This window comes from Anoplophora glabripennis, unplaced genomic scaffold (genome assembly GCF_000390285.2).
Source record: "Anoplophora glabripennis isolate ALB-LARVAE unplaced genomic scaffold, Agla_2.0 scaffold395, whole genome shotgun sequence".
NCBI lineage: Eukaryota > Metazoa > Arthropoda > Insecta > Coleoptera > Cerambycidae > Anoplophora > Anoplophora glabripennis.
Genome location: NW_019416558.1, coordinates 105,383 through 126,447, shown reverse-complemented (window position 1 = coordinate 126,447; position 21,065 = coordinate 105,383). Strand labels below are relative to the sequence as shown.

The window sequence follows — 21,065 nt, the reverse complement described above, 5'->3', positions numbered from 1 at the left end:
CAAAAATAGTTTTAAACTGAAATATGTCGAAAAGTCCTGAATCAAACAGTAACATATTATATATTTTGAAAAGAGAAAAATTTAACGAAGCTAAGTATGCACTAATACTGATATATAGGGTGTTGCATTAAAAAAAAATCTTTAATTTAGTGTTTTCCATTATTCAATTGTTTTTTCTAATACTATATTATAAAAATTCATAAAAAAAAGCTAAAACTTTTGTATTAAAAACTTTTTTGTAATATCCATAATAAACTCAGAATAAGTTGTCAGATTATAGTGACTAACCCTGTACATTAAATAGAATGACAATCACAAAGAGTTTTGCGATGCGCTTGATACATAAAGCCATGTTTTTTTTACTTAAGTTTTGAATTGATATGTTATTTGTGCAATTTAAAATTTAATATATCATCAACAATGTACGCGTCTAATTTTTTAAATAGTATTCCTACAAATTGCATGTCAATTTCGCATACAAAATATACGATGCATTGCAAAATATAAAAATTCTTATATTTTTTAAATATTTCGCCAGCCTCGTTGCGTCGCCGATGATGTCCGCAGACGCATCATGTATCTACACTGAAATAAAATAGAGAACAAATTATAAAAACACGACGCGGGAGACTGAAAGATCTGAAAATAAAACAGCATTTAGATGTCCCCAGATTGTGTAAGTTCAGTTTCTCACAATCTATTACAGTGTTTACGTACGGTAACAATAATATTAATTAAGGAATATCGCCCGAATATCACCAACCACGTCACCTAGGTAAGTGTTTCATCCTTTCAGTCTGAATATTTGTGCAGAAATTAAAGAAAAAAGTGCAAACACCAGAATACAAAGAGTGAACTCATGTTTTCGTGAATCAGAAGGAAATATGTGGGCTTGTTTTAAATAAACCTACCAATCGCGGGTCCGTAAGAAGTTTTTTTCGCGTCACTCTCGTTTGTTTGTCTTCAAACTAATTGAAAAGTCGGTGGTAAGGGCAGGAGGACCGGTGCATTTTGAGAAAACGACGCTTACAAGCGATGTTAACACGACAGCCACCATCTTGTTTTTGACTGTTATCCAACGCAAAATCTATTTTTATACAAACTTTTGTAAAGGTATAAAGTGACATTTGTGTATTTTTAATCAGAAAAGATGGACACAAGAACGGGGGAAGGCAATCGCGAGAGGTCCAGACGGCCTGTAAGAAATAAGCGATACAGCAGGTTAGGATTTTGGAGAGCCATGTTTTTGCTGCAACACCTTTTAATAATACTAATTGTGTGGATTGCTAAGTGAAACTAACAGTTATATTAGGTAATGAATTGGTGTGTGGAGGTTTGGGATCCGAAAGGACGTTGTTATTGCGTCTACAGCGTGTGAAAATTTTCATTGCATTCCGTACGATTTCGGTTTCAAAACTCTGTTAAAAGTTTTTGGCAAAACGACTATTTCAGTCTTGGAAAACGTTCAATTTTACAAAATTCGCTTTCGTCACGGCACTAATTTTTAAAAAGAGCAATGTTTTCAAACAGGAGTTTGAGAATATTGTTTATGGTACATGTAAACATTATTTATAAGTATGTGGGTTTTGCACAACTCATCGAAAATTGCTGCAACTTCCGTCTTTGAGTTTTCTTTTCTTTTATGTATGAGCTATAGTACACCGACCCCTCCCCCTTGAGTTAGAATAAAGAGAAGTTAGCTGCGATTATAATAAGGGGTACAAATACATATTCTACAAATTTAAAAAAATACACATATTCACGAGACATACAGCGTGGCTCATTAAAACATGATTTGAATTATTTTGTTTATAAATAGTTGCCTTCTAGATGTACTTGTACTAATTATTCATTATATTCATTGGAAATGCCTGAAGATAAAGGAAATACTATTAAAAAAAATCATTAGACTTGTGCTGCCAAATGAAATTTAGAAGTGACCTGGTTTTAAATGGCCACACTGTATATGGGTATTCCTTTATTTTTACATGGCCATGGTTTTTTTTTTCAAGTCAGTAATGGAAATTTAGATTATTTGGATGTAAATGATATTGAAATATTCCATCAACAAAATTGTACAGGTAATTCTCTGGCCAAAAATAAGAAAACAAGTTCGATATAGGTTCGAAATTTGAGATTCAAAGGATGATAAAGTTTTATTATTTTGTTAGTTATTTTCATTTACTTAGTTAACATGTATATGAGTGGTTGGATTGGTACCACTGTGATTAGGCTTTAAATAGCTAGTCATATTTTGATTGATACCATAGTGAAGTATATATGTACACAGACTTTGTTCTAAATAGGTTTTAAAGAGATAAAGAATTATGACCTGTTAGGAAGGAGTATATTCTTTTCTGTTTTGTGGGTCTATGAGTCACAATATTTAAAGAAATGCGTTTACATACAAGATAGATAGTAACTCTATCTAACTCTTTGTTTTAAGGAAATTTGAAAAATACTTCACTAATATAGATAATATATAGTACCTAGTAATTATATTCATAAAGAATTTACGAACATAAAACATAATTATACAAATGCAAACAAAACCGCCATATTCTAAAAAGGCAATTATATGTATTGTTAATACTACCCAAACAATTGAAAATGCAAAAAAATTCAAAGTTACTTGATTCGTACAAGGAGAACCAATAGAGATTTTTGGCACACTTATATATTACAGCAAATTTCATGTATTACCTTTTGAAACAGGGGATAATCTAAAGAATTTTAAAAACTACCCAAAATCAATCGCCCTATACTAGCTCAAAGAAAGCGCCCGAAAAATTCGATTTGTGCAAATAACAGACAAGCACTTTTTTATATAAACAAATAAGAAAGGAGGTCTACTTCTAATAGTCAAATTTTGCGACTGCCCTTTTTAACTTTAAGAAATAACTTTTTTTTTTAAGAACTGCCTTTTCGGTTAGAACTAACCCTTAGATTATGCACTGTTTTGAAAAATATTTGGTAAATGAAAACCCAAGTGATTTCCCCAGCAAAGTCGTGAACATTTTTTTTAAACAATACAAACTGCAAAAAAGTGAATTTTTTTTTGGTTTTTAAATTATTATTTAATATAGGCACTTTTTGATGAATACTGATGTTCTGTGGTATGAAATCACTTTAACTATCTTGGTTTATTTAAATTACAGAAAAGATAAACATATTTTCACAATTCATTGTACTTTTCTAAGAAGAACATTAACACTTCTTCAGAGACAACTTTTTTCTGACTTTCAATCTTTTTGCTTTTGCGTTGCGTTTGGGTTCTATCGCAATAGATCTAATAAGAAAATTATGAACAGGAGAACCTATGGAGAAGACAAAAGGCCGCCGAAAAGACTATTTACTCCTGAAATCAAAAGGTTCCTAAAGGACTGGCTCGTGAGAAGAAGAGAAAATCCATATCCCAATCGGGAAGAGAAGAAAATGCTGGCTGTGCAAACGGGCTTGACGTATATACAGGTAGGTCGACATTCTGAGAAATTTATAAAATATTTTGCTTTCGAAAATAAATTTATCCATTTTTTGACCCAATAAAAGAAATTGACCAGATTTCCTAGCATCAGCAAATTGGTCAGACAATATTGAAGACTATAGTTCTAATATCTTGGCAAATTCTGATAATATTCAGTTACTTATATATTGAAAAGTGCTGATTTAAGTATATTCCACAATGTTTGACAGTTATTTAAGTCTTTAAACTGTTGCTACTTCTGGAGTACCTCAGGGTTCAGTTTTTAGCCCGCTACTATTCAACATATTCGTTAATGATTTTTCTCATAATCTAATAAACTAATGTTATTTTATATGCAGATGACTATTCACTTCTTTTACATCTATTGAGGACTGTATTGTACTTTGAATGAGTGATGTCAGAATATATCAAAAAGTTGTGTTATGACACCACAAAAGAAATTAAGCCTTTTTGGTTACAATTGCTTGACCGCTTTGATGAAAATTTCATAGAATCATAAAATAACACAGGTCAACATTTTATCTAGGCATGTGCACGGGAATCGAAGATGGTATTCTAGGATTTTTGGGGTCGCTGATTACGATGAGCGGCTCCATCATGTCAAGTTCAAGGTCATTTGAAGGTCAAACGGCCAAAAAATCTAAAAATCTGAAAAAATTCATGGACATGTTTTTGAGGTCGCTGAATCCGAATTCGGTGTTTATTTTTTACTTTGCATGCATCCTCGAGGTCATTCAAGATCATCTTAAGGTAATTTGAGGAGTTTTTGAGACAAAAATGCCAAGTACCTTTCGAAGAATCTGAAAAAATTCATACGTATGTTTCGAGAACCCTGAATCTGAATCTGAGATCAGTGAACCTCATTTCAAGGTCATTTGAAGGTGAAATGGTCAAAAAACCGTCCAAAAATCTGAAAAAATTTATGGACATGTTTCTGAGGTCGCTGAATCCGAATCCGATGTTTATTTTTACTTTGAATGCATCCTCGAGGTCATTCAAGATCATCTCAAGGCAGATATTCTAGTTCTGTGGCACAATTGTAGTCGACTGACCTCAGATTCAGATTCAGGGTCCTCGAAAACATACGTATCAATTTTATTAGATTTTTCGGATGGTACTTGGCATTTTTGTCTCAAAAACCCCTCGAATGACCATGAGATGACCTTGAATGACCTCTAGGATGTATGCAAAGTAAAAATAAACACAGGATTCGGATTCAGCGACCTCAAAAACATGTCCATGAATTTTTTCAGATTTTTTGAAGGTTTTTTGACCGTCTGACCTTCAAATAACCTTGAACTTAACGTGATGGAGTCTAACCGACCCGCTCATCGTAATCAGCGACCCAAAAAATCTTGGGATACCACCTTCGATTCCCGTGCACAAGCCTAGATAAAATGTTGACCTGTGTAATAATTGTAAAACAATTTTCCACTGCCATTTTATTTTAAATATCTTGTTTTTTCTCCGTTTCTCCCAGGTGTGCAACTGGTTCGCCAACTGGCGCAGAAAGCTCAAAAACGCGGGCAAGGAACCCCAGCAGAAGACCTGGGGCGACCTCATCAAAACCTACAACAACCAAGTGCAAGGCAACGTGGAGCACTTCAGCATCTGCTCCGATGACAGCATCTGGGAGGAACCAGACACATATTCCAACTTCGACGACGAAATAAACGACCGTATTTCCATTGACAAAAAAAAATCGACCAGCGCGTCGGCAGACCACAGCTACACGTACCCCGACAAAAAGTGCTTCAACAACAACAACTCGGACGTCCAGAATCAGTGCTACTACGTCAGTTCCACCACGGAGACGGACCCCGAAGCGAATCCGTTCGCACAAACGGCCAATAAATACAAGAACCACATCATGGAGAAGTACCTGAGAGACTGCCAGAAGCCCGAGTACCGCGTGGACGAAACAGGCGATGCCAACAAGCCTTCCATGATCTCGAAGTGGTTGGAAAGCGCGGCTAATTTCAAACCTAGTGAGAACAACTATATAGATTGGACGTTTTCGAGGTCGAGCAAGAAGAAGTGCAAGAAGACTGTGGATACAGCTAACAGCATGCTTCTGATTCATGGCAGGGAAGAACTTGACGCAGCCGAGGCGCTTACCACTCTCGCGAATTCTAGGAATTACAAACAATTATAAAGCATATGCAACGCACAGGGTATCTTAGGGAAATGACGACGAACATTCTTAGAACTTTTAGGAATAAAACGCAGATGAAGGAGAAGCTTTCTGTGAATCTATTCTACCAGTTTCACAATGAAACATTTTTTAAAACAATGTTTAGCTCTGTGTATATAAATTTAGGCAATCAGGTACCTACTTATTTATTATATCAATATGTCTTCATTACTTTTTTTTAGTTCCAATAACATGTATCTGCAGGTTAGTAAGCAATATGCAAAATTTTCAAAAACATATTTTTTATAGCATAAATTCTGTCAAGAATAAATAGTGAGATAATCAGTTATATCACGTTAGCTGTGACGGATGCTACGATTTAGCAGACGATTATTATAGTGTTAAAGACGTGAAATTAAAAATTATACACTATTCTGCATCACTTCACTTACCTTTTGTGTTTGTTCTGTTCCAAGTGTTAGTAGTAAAAATTTTCAAGAAAATTATCTTCTGTCCTCTTCTAATTCTTGTACACATATGACTTTTAATGTCAGTTTGTTACAATTAAATTTCACTATTATTTAAACTAATTTGAATGATTTCCAATTGCATAGAGAGACAGCCATTTTAAAAACTATAATTTGTTGAAGGTTGGCAGAATTTTTTGTCAGTCTGGCCACATTATTTCTGAGGTCCAATTATTAAAAAAGTAGTTCATAATTTGCTGTAGGCGGCAGGTGGTGTAGTTAGGTTTTCAATTGTTTCAGTTGAATTGTGACCGCTTAGTTTTTAATTTGTTTTTGTTTTTAATTTAACGAATTTTATTTGTGAATATGACTGGCCAATTTTATGAATACCACAATACAATACAAGTGTCCAGAGGCAGCCAAATACGTACACTTAGAAATTTGAAATTGCAGTATGTACTCTTAATTTGCCCCTGTTTGTAGGTAGGTGAATTTTTTTTTACAAATGTTTACAAAAAGTTTCTATATTTTGTACGTTTACTGGTCAAGTCAGGGTATGTAATGAAGTAGGCCTAAGAATTACGGCCCTGATTATACAAAATGATTTAATATGTCCCTGTATATTTGTTGTAACTGTAACTGAAGTCACTGGTACTTTTAAACCCATTAAGATGACATAATTTCTTATGAGGCGTGAAAAACATGCGAATTTTTATTCTATTTATAAATCACCAAAAATAAATTACTGCTCATGTATGACTAAAAATATTTTTACAAATGATAGAATTCTTTAAAGAATATGTAGTGTTTAATGTCAGATGAAATCATCCATGTAGGATATATTCCATTCTCAAAACCGTAGCAATGCAAAAGCTGCAACGTTGGATGTTTTCTTTTTGTTATGATTTGAAAAAACTTGATGAAGTGGTAGGGTTTTTATTTTAAATGAAGGCGTTTTCCTTTGTTATATACGCCTCTATGTAATAAATGGCAGCTTTAGTTCAATTTTGAATTAAAATTCATTTTTAGAATAGTGTTTTAGAAATTAATATACTATTTTAAGATATTTATTCATTAAAATTTGCTCATTTTTCAAATGCTCAATAAATTCCAAAAATGGCTCTTGTTCAGAAAGCTGATAAATTTGAACAAGATAAAAAATAAATAAATCACTTCCTGTTTTTAAAGCTTAATTCATGTAAAAAAATGTGAAACGGTTTTTTTACAAATGCAAAACTGTGTTTCACTTTTCATGGAGACACCCTTGCATATTGGTTATATTAAATTTAAACGTTTTGACATTTAGGTATGGAATAATTTACTGTAAAGCGATTATTCTGATATAACCAAATTTTATTTTAGGCGTCCAGTTCTAAAATAAAAAATAGGATGGGCTTTTAAAAAATAAATTCGCAATTTTTTTTATTTAAAAATTAGTTCAAAGCATGGGTACTCAAACATTTACCAAATTTTTTTACTTTAATATAACCTTTAATTGAGAAGCTGTTAAAATTAGTGTTTTTTTACTCTAAAATTGAAAAAAAGAACATAAAAATGGCTTATCTAACTTTAATAGTTTTTAAGTTAATGATCACTCAAAAGTAAACGAAAAGATAGGTGTGCCTGCATCTCGAGCACTTTTAAAGATATTTCATTCAAATTTCTTGATAAAATGTGAAAATATTTGATTTTCAAACAAGAGCGATACAAGGGTGGCTCTATAAAAGGTAAAACGCAGTGTAAATAGAAGTGATTATAAATATTTCCAAAAATCAAAAAGATACTGTGATTTTTTACTAACATTATTTTTTCAGAATGTTATATTTAATATTGAGTTTGATATGCTAACATTGAGAGTTTTTGTTATATCTTGTTTAGGTTATAATCTGATTTTTGTTAACGTCCGTTCCCTTAAATAATAAAATAAATCACTTTTTGGGTCAATCGTATAAACTTTATTCTCCTTCTTATCATTTTAAAATACCTGCAAATCTATAATCATTCAGAACGTGACGAAAATTTATTTTTAATAATAAAATACAACACATCACAGACAGAGCGATAGTTTTCCATTTCATGTTTCTTCAGATACGTCTTCCGCCGAATCTGAATGCTGCCCCCATAACTTTACAGTGCCCACGCAAGACGTCAGCAAAATATCCTTTTTCGGGTGAACACTAAGCGAATTCAACACCTTTCCGGGTGTATGCAACATTTTATTAACCTTCTCTGGGTTAACCAGGTCCCAGCACCACAAATCCCCAGTAACCGATCCAGACAATACAAAATTATCGTTAGTTATTATGGAACTTTCAATATTAACGTCATCTGTTTTGTGCCCCGTATACCTAGAAATAGTAAAACTTATTACTTTTGTCTGTCAAAAAAAATGTCCATAACATACTCTCCCAGTAATTCCCCTGAGGTTTTGTCAAACAATCTGACTGTATTATCCGCAGAACTAACCAATACACATTGTCCGTCGTGCGAAAAACTAACACAAGTTATCGCAGCTAAAAGATAAATTAACTGTTACACGTTTCCTTTAAAAAAATAAATGTGTACCTCCGACGAAATCCGTTTCACAACTTCCATTCCGTAAATCGTACCTCCTTACGGAACAATCCACTGATCCCGTTAAAATTTCATGGTCCGTCACTTGAACTGAGGTTACACAGTCTTTGGCATCTTTTAGAGTTTGTATCGGAGTCTGTTGCCTTGATTTAATATCCCAACACATCACCGTATTGTCTAAACTGCCAGACACCACCACCGTGGACTCCTCATTGTATCTAACACAAGTGACGGTGGCGGCATGTCCCCTAAGTCTTCGCAGAGGTTGTCCTGTAGTTACATCCCACACGATAACAGATTTATCTGAGGAACAAGACACTATCTGGCTACTGTCGCATGAACCACAGGCGTCTAGTACTTCGTTTCCATGACCTCCATAAGTTTTAAGTAAAAGGCTTCGGTAGGGATTCCACAACTTCAGTTTTTTGTCAGAGCTGCACGTGAGACAGTACGATCCGTCCACTGAAATATGTTTAGTTTGTTTTATTATGTTGCATTGGTTTGTTTGTAAACATAACCTTACCGTTGAATCTGACTGCTCGAACAGCTCCTTGATTACAGTCTATAGTGTTCAAACATTTCAAATCCATTTGTTTTCAGATTAATTATTGGCTTTTTAAATTATCTAATCCTAACCACAAATTGATTAACTTCTTTGTAAATTTGAACTACTGGAAACGATAACCAACATAAATTGTTTTGTCAGGAGGTACCAACACTGAAAAGTAAAACTTGAACTAATTCCGACAAATTTATATATTTGAAAAGGGAATTTTTTAATTTACGAAAAGCAATATAAAGCTACTAGAGCTACTAGACCATGTGTTGAAGGTTATTTCGTAATATCCGAGATATAAACACTTGTTAAATCCTATTTCATGTTGCAACTTATGTCTATTCTCTTTGCTGAATGATTTTAACTATAAATGTGACATGTGACACTGACAAAGAATATGTCTCTCTCTTGATCTAGTCACAACTACTATAAAAATAAATTGAGCGGCAGACTTACCAATAAGGTTTATATTTTTATGATTTATAGAAATAAGAAATCTATATTCTGTCTAATTGATATATCTCGTATCATTAAATATATTAAAAAAAACAATGTAGATGCACGAAGTAATTTTTAGGTTAAGGTCAACAATCGTAACTTCAGTGAAGTTGCAGTAGTTCATTTGCATCGTCACAGGGATGGTTCCACAATTCTATAATTTACGATTCTGTAACTATGCTGCTTACAGGTTAATCATAGCTTATAAAATTATAAATTTATAGAGAAACGCAGAATCGTTAATTTATTCATAAAAACTGATTAGAAATAAAAATGGATGTCTAATTCGAGATCATTTATTGATTATATAAAAAGTGTATATTCATTTACATTGTAAAAAAAACAAAAATTTAGTACACCGTCAAACGGCAGATATCACACGATTAATATCTACTTATTATTACGTAAATAATTCCTAACACACTAATACCGTTAAAAAAAATAGGCGTCCTAATAATACCCACAATAAATGCTTGGCACGAAAAATTTAAATTTACTTCTTGGTGTCTCTAGACACCCCGTAGTCCGACTGTCCCATTTTGTTCTTCCACATCTTGTTGGTCTTTCGAACTTGGGCGGCCAGATTCTCTACCTTGCTAACCCAGTCTTCTTCTTCCTCTTCGGAATCGTTCTGCAGCAAATATTAAGTGAGTAGTTAAAAAAGACAGTAGGCATCCATTTTTTTAAACTTACCCGAAATGTGGGCGAGTACCAGTCGGTATTTTCGTCGGGATAGGGACTTCTCGAGGGGCTGTGGATGTCGTGCACTGAAGCAGTACCTTGAGATCCCAGACTCCAGGGAGACTGACACATTGGCGGTGGAGAATTAGATTTGAGACAAGGCGTCACCATCCTCGTGCACGGTCGCTGGCACGGGGGCAAGTTCTGGCACTGAATTTCCCTTAAAAAAAAAAGCGTAAAATTCATAATAAATGCGTAGNCGAGATATAAACACTTGTTAAATCCTATTTCATGTTGCAACTTATGTCTATTCTCTTTGCTGAATGATTTTAACTATAAATGTGACATGTGACACTGACAAAGAATATGTCTCTCTCTTGATCTAGTCACAACTACTATAAAAATAAATTGAGCGGCAGACTTACCAATAAGGTTTATATTTTTATGATTTATAGAAATAAGAAATCTATATTCTGTCTAATTGATATATCTCGTATCATTAAATATATTAAAAAAAACAATGTAGATGCACGAAGTAATTTTTAGGTTAAGGTCAACAATCGTAACTTCAGTGAAGTTGCAGTAGTTCATTTGCATCGTCACAGGGATGGTTCCACAATTCTATAATTTACGATTCTGTAACTATGCTGCTTACAGGTTAATCATAGCTTATAAAATTATAAATTTATAGAGAAACGCAGAATCGTTAATTTATTCATAAAAACTGATTAGAAATAAAAATGGATGTCTAATTCGAGATCATTTATTGATTATATAAAAAGTGTATATTCATTTACATTGTAAAAAAAACAAAAATTTAGTACACCGTCAAACGGCAGATATCACACGATTAATATCTACTTATTATTACGTAAATAATTCCTAACACACTAATACCGTTAAAAAAAATAGGCGTCCTAATAATACCCACAATAAATGCTTGGCACGAAAAATTTAAATTTACTTCTTGGTGTCTCTAGACACCCCGTAGTCCGACTGTCCCATTTTGTTCTTCCACATCTTGTTGGTCTTTCGAACTTGGGCGGCCAGATTCTCTACCTTGCTAACCCAGTCTTCTTCTTCCTCTTCGGAATCGTTCTGCAGCAAATATTAAGTGAGTAGTTAAAAAAGACAGTAGGCATCCATTTTTTTAAACTTACCCGAAATGTGGGCGAGTACCAGTCGGTATTTTCGTCGGGATAGGGACTTCTCGAGGGGCTGTGGATGTCGTGTACTGAAGCGGTACCCTGAGATCCCAAACTCCAGGGAGATTGACACATTGGCGGCGGAGAATTAGATTTGAGACAAGGCGTCACCATCCTCGTGCAAGGTCGCTGGCATGGGGGCAAGTTCTGGCACTGAATTTCCCTTAAAAAAAAAAGCGTAAAATTCATAATAAATGCGTAGATATAAATTAAATTAGCACATAAATGTACAGGGTAGGAAAGTACCGATGGTCTATCTGAAGTTACGTGAGAGCGATAAAGTAAGCCATAGAAATCCATGCGATAGAGAAGGATAGCTATAATGAAGGCGTCCATCGGTACTTTCCTACACTGTATACGAATGTAACAAGGTTAGTTCGAGATTTTAAAAACCCCACTTCTGATCTTTTATCAGTCTCTGAATTTAAATGATTTTTCCGGGTAAGCCACTGATTTGTTTTACCATGTTCTGTGAAACTGACTTAATTATTAAAAGCCTCTCATACTTTTTACGAGTACCTTGCTTCATATCGCCTTCTCAAGCTGTTTTGATGTATTTTGTTTTGCGTTGTTTCGTTTCCAAAAAGTTATACCGAAGTCAGAAATCCTTCGTACGTTCATAATAAACTAATGCAAAAAATTAAAGGGTCTAAAGAATTTCCGAAAATTTTCCGTGATTTGTGACAGTGTATTTAGGTTAAAAATTGGTCGTATCGGGATTTAAAAAAAAAACATTTTGAAGCTCTAAGATTGTAGTTTTCAGATCTTTCGGTCGAAATTTTTTAGGAGCTACGGTTATCAAGAAATAGCGCGACAAAGAAATTTTGCAATTTTTCTTTCTTAGTCCACGGACTGGGAGAAATTTTTTCAGCTAAGACATTGCATGGACCAGATAGCTTGGTTATTCAGCTTCAATTTCCTTCTTTTTAAATTTCGATACGACCATTTTTCATCTAAATATCGTACTTTTAATGGAAAAGGATCCTTTTGTCTTCAATCATCGATATCTCGGCAACAAATGATCGTACAGAGAATTGAAGAGCAGTTTTGAAAACTGTAATAAATGTCCTATAACATGCTGCCGCAACTTTTCAGAATTTTTTTTTTTCATCTTACACGAATTTAAAAAAAAAACAGGAAAAAAGGGTAATTTATGATTTTTTAGAAAATGACGGCTAAATTAGAAATATACACGAAATGACTAATGTTAAGCATGACTTTCACAGCTCGATATACCCAGAAGCACCCTGTGACGTTTAATTTCGATCTAGCGAACCGTTTCTTTGTTTCAAGCAGTTAAACTTTAAAGGGTCACGTTTTTTGAGCTTAAACTTAAACTTCATAATCATGATTAAAATGGAAAAAAAAAAATTTTTAATTTTCTCACATTTCTCAAATAACGTGAAAAAAATTTGTTTTGTCTTTGTTTTTTTTTGGAAACCTTCCGGACATTGAAGAAATTAAAATCCAATCGTTTCCAGCACGATTTTTGTGCAATCTGTAATCACTTAAAAACAGTCATTTTTAGAACTACCCTTTTCATTCTCTTAAAAGTAATATAATTTTTTTTTTCTACAAAACTGTTAAAAGTGGGCTTTTTAATTGTCATTTTTGATGTTAAAAATGTCATTTTTTGACACGCGTATTAAAAGTAACTTACTTTTAACACGCGTGTCAAAAAATGACATTTTTAACATCAAAAATGACAATTAAAAAGCCCACTTTTAACAGTTTTGTAGAAAAAATAGTGTATGATATACGTGTTAAAAGTGATTTTATTTTGTTCGTGAAGTTAAAAAACTCGCTACGCTCGTTTTTTAATCATCTTCACTCACAAAATAAAATCTTACTTTTAACACGTATATCATAAATAGCTATTTTTCATCAATTTAAACGTTATTTGCGGTAAAAATGTGAGTAATCCTCAAATTTTTTTTTTCCATTTTATTATGATTATGAACTGTTTAAGCTCAAAAAACGTGACCCTTTAATTTTTTTCAAAAGTTTGACTGTTTGAAACAAAGAAACGGTTCGCTAGATCGAGATGAAACTTCACCGGGTTCTTCTGGGCATATCGAGCTGTAAAAGTCATGCTTAACATTAGTCATTTGGGAGTTAGACATTTTTCTATATATATTTAGTATTTAGTCTTTTTTAGGTTCCAAAGATCTACAAGTCAAAGAAAATTTTATTTACCAACAAGATTTTGAAAAGTAAAAAAAAAGTCTCAAAACAGTTTTTTAATACATAATAATAATTTCAGGATGTATCAAAAGACCTTCAAAATTCCTCGAATCGTTTTTAAATTATTTAAAAAAGCACCAAAACTTCTATAAAATATACCACAATACGTTGAAAGGATTCAGAAACGGCTTTAAATTACGTCAGATTAGATTTAGAGTGCATATAAATTCTTTAAATCCGCTGTCGAAACAGTAAAATTAATTGAGACATGATGATATTCTTGAGAGAACTGTAATTTAATTTTTATTCGCGATTAACGCATGCTGTACAAACAAATTTAACACATTTAGTTTGAGATTGACGAAAATCCCACTTCTGATGCTTCACCTTCTTGCCGCATCATGCATTGCAACATGCAATAAGTACCACACACACATACATACTTATAATCCAACAATTTATTATTTTTAACAAAAGACCTAATCATTAATTAAACTACTCCAGTCGAATTAGAGTGTGAACATGAAAAAAATATTAGTAGACATTTTATTGCACTTTATGACGGGGAAGAGTATGTAGAATGATAATAAATCAAAAAAGTAACTCGAAAGAAGCGACTCTAAGTTGGCAAATTGCAAATAAGTTGCAAATTTACGTGTTTTTTCACTTTTTTTACTGCCCGCGGAAATCTAGATGGCCTATCGGAAAATTAGTTATTTTATGTTGTAGGCAAATAAATTACCTACATTTTAAAGTATCTAAAATCATATTTCACCAATTTGTTAACTGTAAAATAAAATTTAAACGCGAAATAATTAGTTTTCGAAAATTGCCCATTATTATTACAAAAAGCGATGGATGTTGATGAAATTTATGGAAAACGGTCAATCCAGACCAGAGCAACATGTGTGCCAAAGGCCGATTCGATTAAAAGTGAAATTGTTATTCCAGATATTTTTTAAATAACCAAGCCGCTCAGGAATTCGCTCTTTTTGCGTTAATTAGACCTTATTTTTAAGGCAATTAAAAAAAATAAAGAAAGATAGGGGATAGATTTTTTGGGGATTTTTGACTTGAACATTTCAAATTTGGTTAAACTTTTTTTAATTATTGTATCTAAAATCCCGGTCCGATACGTCCAATAGTTAATTAACAATTAACATTATATAAAAAACGTTATCTTGGGAACAAAGAGGCGTTGGCGATTTTTCTTTTTTTTTTTTAATTACCGCGAAAATAAGCTCTTTTTAATGCAAAAAGAGCGAATTCCCGAGCGGCGTTTGCCTGATCCGGGGACAATTTATTTATAACGCTGTAAAGCACGTCCTACTTTGTTAGTTGTAAAAAGGGCTACTTAATTTCAACTTTTTAATTAATTAATAATTAATTTTTAATTATAACCTATATGTATTATGTATGATATTAACTTCTAAAATTAACATTCAGTAATTAAACAATTAGTTGCAAAGAAACGAACGAAATTAATTAACAAATATTCGGACAATTTCACGGTCAAACGAATCGGCATTTGGCACACGTGTTGGTCTTTGAATTGATCGTCTTTTCCATAAATTTCATCAACATCCATCGCTTTTTGCAATAACAATGCGCAATTTTCGAAAACTGATTTTGCCGCGTTCAACTATTATTTTACAGTCAACAAACTGGTGAAATATGACTTTAGATACTTTAAATTGTAGGTAATTTAATTGCTTACAACATAAAATAACTAATATTCCGATAGGTCGTCGAGATTTTCGAAGGCATTTTGAGATTTTGAGAAATCACTCCTGATAACTACATTATTTCATACATGTCACCACGCACCAACACAACATGCATTAAATACCACTCGTACATACTCGTAATCCTGCCTCAACCTGCGAATGGTGTTGCAATAGTCCCTCTCCCTTCTAGCAGTGTACTCGTTAATTTTCCGCTGCTCTTGCAACCAAGCCCGGACATAACCGACGACATTTTTGACGTCGCAACATATCTCGTCGCGGTTATTCCGAACGACGTTCAATTCCGACTCTAAAACCTTTGCAGACTCCGTGGTATACCTTTGGTGTTTGTCCGCAGCCGAATAAGAGCCCTGTATGCAGCGCAACTCTGCGAGCAGGTCCCGATTTTTCTTCATCAAAGCCTCCTTGTCGCTCTGGACGTTCTGGAGCTCCCCGAGGTACTGTTCCAGCTGACTCTTGAGCAGCTGACTCCTCTCTTCCAGAGTGGCCACCGTGGACTGCATCATGGCGCTTTGAGTGTGCAGTTTTTCATTCTGGAAAAAGGTACATTACGATTTTGTTACGAAAACCCCCGTTTTAGGCGCGAGTTCGCTGCCGCGTTAATTCGTGACGCCATTTAGTGCGATCGGGAACCGAGAGTCGCGAATCCAAAGTTTCATTTATAGTCCAAGCATTATAGAGAAATGATTACAGAAATTATTACCTGGACAAAAAAAATATGACCGTATAGAAAATTAAATTTTAAATCGAGTTTCTTGTTATTTAAACTCGATCCAAAATGGCGAACATGGTTAAAAAAAATCGCAAAGTTGCAAAAAACGATTTTTCTAAAACAACTAAAAAAATATAGCACCGATCGAAAAATTTTAAATGAGAAAGTTGTAGGTTTTAAAAATATCTATCGACTGATTATTTGTAAGTATCGATTGCTTTGTTACTTTTCGAGATATATCGAAAAAACCGTTAAAAATCTTCTCTTTTCTCTTCTTCTATAACTCGTTTACATTTACGTTCCCATATTTGCTATTTACTGCAAGCATAGCCCGCGGCAAGCCAAAAAGTACATTTTTGAAAAATTTAAAGATTAATTATTTTTCGAGATATATCGATTTTTTGAAAAAAAGGCGCTCTCGAAAATTGGCTAGATCTTCCAAGCGGATAGCCCTACAGTAACGATTTTTGGTTTATTTTCTTCGTAAAGAGTTATATTATCATGATGTTAAAAAATGTTGACGATTTTATTAATTTTAAGGATAAAAAAATGACTGAAAAAGTTGCACTTTTTTTAGGTATGTTTTTTTTTCAAATAACTATTTCAATTTTTATTTTATGAAAATGACTTTTAAAGAAAGAAACTGCTGACATTTTTTCACGAATTTAAATAAAAAATGTTTTTCTACGACCTTCTGGAGCCGAAGTAACTTTTTTATTTAAAAATACTGTACAGGACGCAATTAATATTTTACAGCGATGCGCTTGATGGAGGTTAAAATTGAATACTTATATTTTCAAAAAAAAATAGTAGGATATGTTTACTTGATTTTTAGTAAGTCATAAGAGTAAATAAATAAGTTACTCATATAGTAATAGTAATTGAGTAGTAAACTGAAGCGTGCAAGCGCTGAATGCGTCAGCTGGACCGGCCGGAGATGTAGGGGGAAGCGGCGCGCGCTCGCTCTGAAAACTGATGACGTGCAGTCTAAATGGCCCGCGCTTGCAAAATCTTTTGATATCTCGGCTTCTGGACCACGTATAAAAATTCTTTTGCACTTAATCTGGGGTAGCTAAACACGAATATTATAGCAATTTTCGCCTTAGAAGCAAAATAGTCCCGTAAATGTTTAGTTTTGATTTAATTTACATTTTTTTGCATTTATTGTCATTTTAATAATTAATAATATTACAGTAGTTTTCGTGTAAAACCTTAATTTTTTTTGCTTCATTAATCATACTGACGTTGTACTTGTTGCTGGCTTTTTAACAATTACTTCATCATTTCAATANCAGAGCAACATGTGTGCCAAAGGCCGATTCGATTAAAAGTGAAATTGTTATTCCAGATATTTTTTAAATAACCAAGCCGCTGGGGAATTCGCTCTTTTTGCGTAAATTAGAGCTTATTTTTAAGGCAATTAAAAAAAAAAGAAAGATAGGGGATAGATTTTTTGGGGATTTTTGACTTGAACATTTCATATTTGGTTAACCCTTTTTTTAATTATTGTATCTAAAATCTCGGTCCGATACGTCCAATAGTTAATTAACAATTAACATTATATAAAAAACGTTATCTTGGGAACAAAGAGGCGTTGGCGATTTCTCTTTTTTTTTAATTACCGCGAAAATAAGCTCTTTTTAATGCAAAAAGAGCGAATTCCCGAGCGGCTTTTGCCTGATCCGCGGACAATTTGTTTATAACGCTGTTTTGCACGTCCTACTTTGTCAGTTGTAAAAAGGGCTACTTAATTTCAACTTTTTAAAATTATTCTTTTTCGATACGTTTGTTTGGATCAATTATATTATGTATGATATTAACTTCTAAAATTAACGTTCAGTAATTAAACAATTAAAACGAATCGGCATTTGGCACACGTGTTGGTCTTTCAATTGACCGTCTTTTCCATAAATTTCATCAACATCCATCGCTTTTTGCAATAACAATGGGCAATTTTCGAAAACTGATTTTTCCGCGTTCAACTTTTATTTTACAGTCAACAAATTGGTGAAATATGACTTTAGATACTTTAAATTGTAGGTAATTTAATTGCTTACAACAAGAAATAACTAATATTCCGATAGGCCGTCGAGATTTTCGAGGGCAGTGAAAAAAGGTGAAAAAACACGTAAATTCGCACGCGGTCATTTTGAGATTTTGAGAAATCCCACTCCTGATAACTACATTATTTCATACATGTCACCATACACCAACACAACATGCACTAAATACCACTCGTACATACTCGTAATCCTGCCTCAACCTGCGTATGGTGTTGCAATAGTCCCTCTCCCTTCTAGCAGTGTACTCGTTAATTTTCCGCTGCTCTTGCAACCAAGCCCGGACGTAACCGACGACATTTTTGACGTCACAACATATCTCGTCGCGGTTATTCCGAACGACGTTCAATTCCGACTCTAAAACCTTTGCAGACTCCGTGGTATACCTTTGGTGTTTGTCCGCAGCGGAATAAGAGCCCTGTATGCAGCGCAACTCTGCGAGCAGGTCCCGATTTTTCTTCATCAAAGCCTCCTTGTCGCTCTGGACGTTCTGGAGCTCCCCGAGGTACTGTTCCAACTGGCTCTTGAGCAGCTGACTCCTCTCTTCCAGAGTGGCCACCGTGGACTGCATCATGGCGCTTTGAGTGTGCAGTTTTTCATTCTGGAAAAAGGTACATTACGATTTTGTTACGAAAACCCCCGTTTCAAGCGCGAGTTCGCTGCCGCGTTAATTCGTGACGTCATTTAGTGCGATTTAGTCGCGAATTCAAAATTTCATTTACCTCGGCATTTAGAGCGCGGTGCTTCCTAAGAATCCCGTTCAGCTCGTCCTTCAAGTTGTTAACTTCTTCCTGGGCACAGGCCAGCTGTATACACCTAGAACTGTTGATCTCCTGGGCGCTCTTCTTGACCTCATCTAACTGGTTGGTCTTGACCTCCAGCTCTTGCCGTACCGAATTTAATTCTTTTTCGAACTGAGCCGCCATCTCCAAGTAGCGCCCCTCCTCCACCTGGGTCTGCTTCAGTTTATCCGCGAGTCTCTTCCTGAGCTCGTGGTACTCCTTATCCTTTTCCGAGTGCGTCTTGGAGATCTCGGCCAGTTGGGCCTCCCTCCGTTTGCTGTCTTCCTCGAGCTGTTTGTTCTTCTGCTGCGTCTCCGCCAGTTTGCTCTTTAAGTCGATAACCTAGAAATACGGAGAGGGTATGATTGATTTTACTGTAACCCTAGTAGACCGATCAAAATAACTCATTTAGAGGGAAAAAAAAAGAAAATTGTTACCTGGACTTTTATAAGTGGAAATGGTAAAAGGGCTTATAATAAACGAAAATTGTATCATCGGGATTTTTGGCGAAAGTTGACGTCAAACAAAAAAAAAAGTATCTAATACAAAAGTTGTAGATCATGCAAATATCTACAACTTTTGTTGTGGTCACTTTTTAACATAACCTCAAAATTTCCGAGAAAAATGTGATAAACAGGTTTTTTTCTGATTTTTCGTTTTTTATTTCTTATTTCCGCAAAAATAATTTAATTTTAACGAGACTTGGTGAAAACATACCTTTCTCTGTCTTAAATAACCTCAAATTTTTTTAGATAAAAAAATCAAGAAGTTTCTGATATTCATTTTTTTCGGCCTGAAACATTTATTTTTTCAAAAAAAAATTCAACTTAAAAAAGTCATCGCACAGAGTTCTGTCGGTAATAATTTTTTTCGTTTTGACATATACTTTTTGGTGAAATAATAAAATTTTTAATCACAGTTCAAAAACTTGCTCAAAAATGCAAAAAAGTAAAAAATTACTTTCAGCAATGAATTTTTCAGTAATTGTTGATAATTTGTTTAAATTTAAAAAAAGATCAAAAACTGATTACACCATTCAATTGTACGGAAAAATACAAAAAAAAACTGTCTCATTCAAAACAATTTTTGTACAGTATTGCAATAAATAGAATAAATAAAATAAATAATAATTTTTTTCCGTGGGATCGATTAGTGTACTTATTTTTTTAAAGTTTCATGAATTCATAGATATACAATGTGTCCAAGATAAGGATGGAATGGCATTAGGATCTAAGAAACGGTAAGAGATACGGGGTGGCTCAGATTAGAAAAAAAATGTGTTTTTTATACCTAACAATATGCTGTTTAGAAAGTTTTAAAATTCCCGGTAGTTCCGGAGATATCCGAAAAAAAACGAAATTTTGCAAAATTGTTTAATTTTTTATTTGAAAACGAATTTTAAAATAAATTACATATTTTACAATGCCACTTTTTTCGCTCTATACAATGGCGTCAACAGTTTTGCAATCCGACGTTTCGAGGGGCCATCATCGGGTTAATTTTTTTAAATAAGTCGCTGCTGTTTTTATGATAAAATCTAGTCATTTTTAATTCAGAATTAGAGGATATTACTATTGTAATCGCTTAAAAAGTTTTTAGCTTGTTTTAGTTATAATTTAAAATTTTTCCTGAGTACGGCTCTGAACGTTTTCAAAATATCTATTGGATGAAGTCATAACAGTATTCAAGTCAATACCGCACAAAATATCCAACAATTTTTTACTGTTAGCAATACTAATTAGAAATAATAAAATATTTCATAAATTCGTATTACATATTTTTTTATTAGGTACAACTTTTTAAATTATGGATTAAAAAGAATTGTTGGACATTTTGTGCTGTATTGACTTTTATTCTCTCCTCTCTCTCCTCCCACAGATACAGGTATTTTGAAAATGTTCAGAGCCGTACTCAGGAAAAATTTTTAATGATAGGTAAAAACCTTTTTAGCGATCACAATAGTAATATCATCTAATACAGAAT

General features: G+C 33.6%; 3 protein-coding genes across 4 annotated transcripts in view; 1 reads left to right on the top strand and 2 right to left on the bottom strand.

The window, feature by feature from the left end:
* The first annotated feature begins 681 nt into the window (after positions 1-681).
* On the top strand, positions 682-6,079 carry LOC108909719 (iroquois-class homeodomain protein irx-3). 2 transcript variants are annotated; one of them, XM_018714128.1, is made up of 4 exons: positions 682-775; positions 1,146-1,221; positions 3,312-3,471; positions 4,965-6,079. In XM_018714128.1, the coding sequence occupies exons 2-4, from the start codon at positions 1,151-1,153 to the stop codon at positions 5,637-5,639; spliced, it is 906 nt and encodes a 301-aa protein (XP_018569644.1). In that variant the 5' UTR covers positions 682-775; positions 1,146-1,150; the 3' UTR covers positions 5,640-6,079. The 2 variants fall into 2 exon arrangements, with proteins under 2 accessions (XP_018569644.1, XP_018569643.1); XM_018714127.1 differs by having other exon boundaries at positions 3,288-3,471.
* Positions 6,080-8,090: 2,011 nt separating this feature from the next.
* LOC108909717 (WD repeat domain-containing protein 83-like) lies at positions 8,091-9,318 on the bottom strand. Its single transcript, XM_018714125.1, has 4 exons — positions 9,183-9,318; positions 8,651-9,121; positions 8,490-8,598; positions 8,091-8,433 (listed from the first exon to the last, which is right to left on the bottom strand). Exons 1-4 carry the CDS (start codon positions 9,247-9,249, stop codon positions 8,160-8,162), a joined length of 921 nt encoding a protein of 306 aa, XP_018569641.1. The 5' UTR covers positions 9,250-9,318; the 3' UTR covers positions 8,091-8,159.
* A 1,823-nt stretch (positions 9,319-11,141) lies between these two features.
* Positions 11,142-21,065, bottom strand: part of LOC108909725 (early endosome antigen 1) — a gene marked incomplete at its 5' end in the record, with an annotated part of 33,515 nt that continues 23,591 nt past the window's right edge. Inside the window, 4 exon segments of the mRNA XM_023454930.1 lie at positions 11,142-11,492; positions 11,555-11,762; positions 18,486-18,901; positions 19,023-19,424. Of these exon segments, the coding sequence (XP_023310698.1) occupies positions 11,355-11,492; positions 11,555-11,762; positions 18,486-18,901; positions 19,023-19,424 (1,164 nt within the window).

What these genes read in the sequence shown, in the direction of transcription:
- LOC108909719 (XM_018714127.1), top strand. Translation starts at nt 1,151, where the DNA reads ATGGACACAAGAACGGGGGAAGGCAATCGCGAGAGGTCCAGACGGCCT. An exon ending in AGAAATAAGCGATACAGCAG is followed by an intron (nt 1,222 to 3,287) that starts GTTAGGATTTTG and finishes CTATCGCAATAG; the next exon opens with ATCTAATAAGAAAATTATGA. An exon ending in CGGGCTTGACGTATATACAG is followed by an intron (nt 3,472 to 4,964) that starts GTAGGTCGACAT and finishes CGTTTCTCCCAG; the next exon opens with GTGTGCAACTGGTTCGCCAA.
- LOC108909717 (XM_018714125.1), bottom strand. Translation starts at nt 9,249, where the DNA reads ATGGATTTGAAATGTTTGAACACTATAGACTGTAATCAAGGAGCTGTT. An exon ending in TCGAGCAGTCAGATTCAACG is followed by an intron (nt 9,122 to 9,182) that starts GTAAGGTTATGT and finishes AACATATTTCAG; the next exon opens with TGGACGGATCGTACTGTCTC. An exon ending in TCAGGGGAATTACTGGGAGA is followed by an intron (nt 8,434 to 8,489) that starts GTATGTTATGGA and finishes TACTATTTCTAG; the next exon opens with GTATACGGGGCACAAAACAG.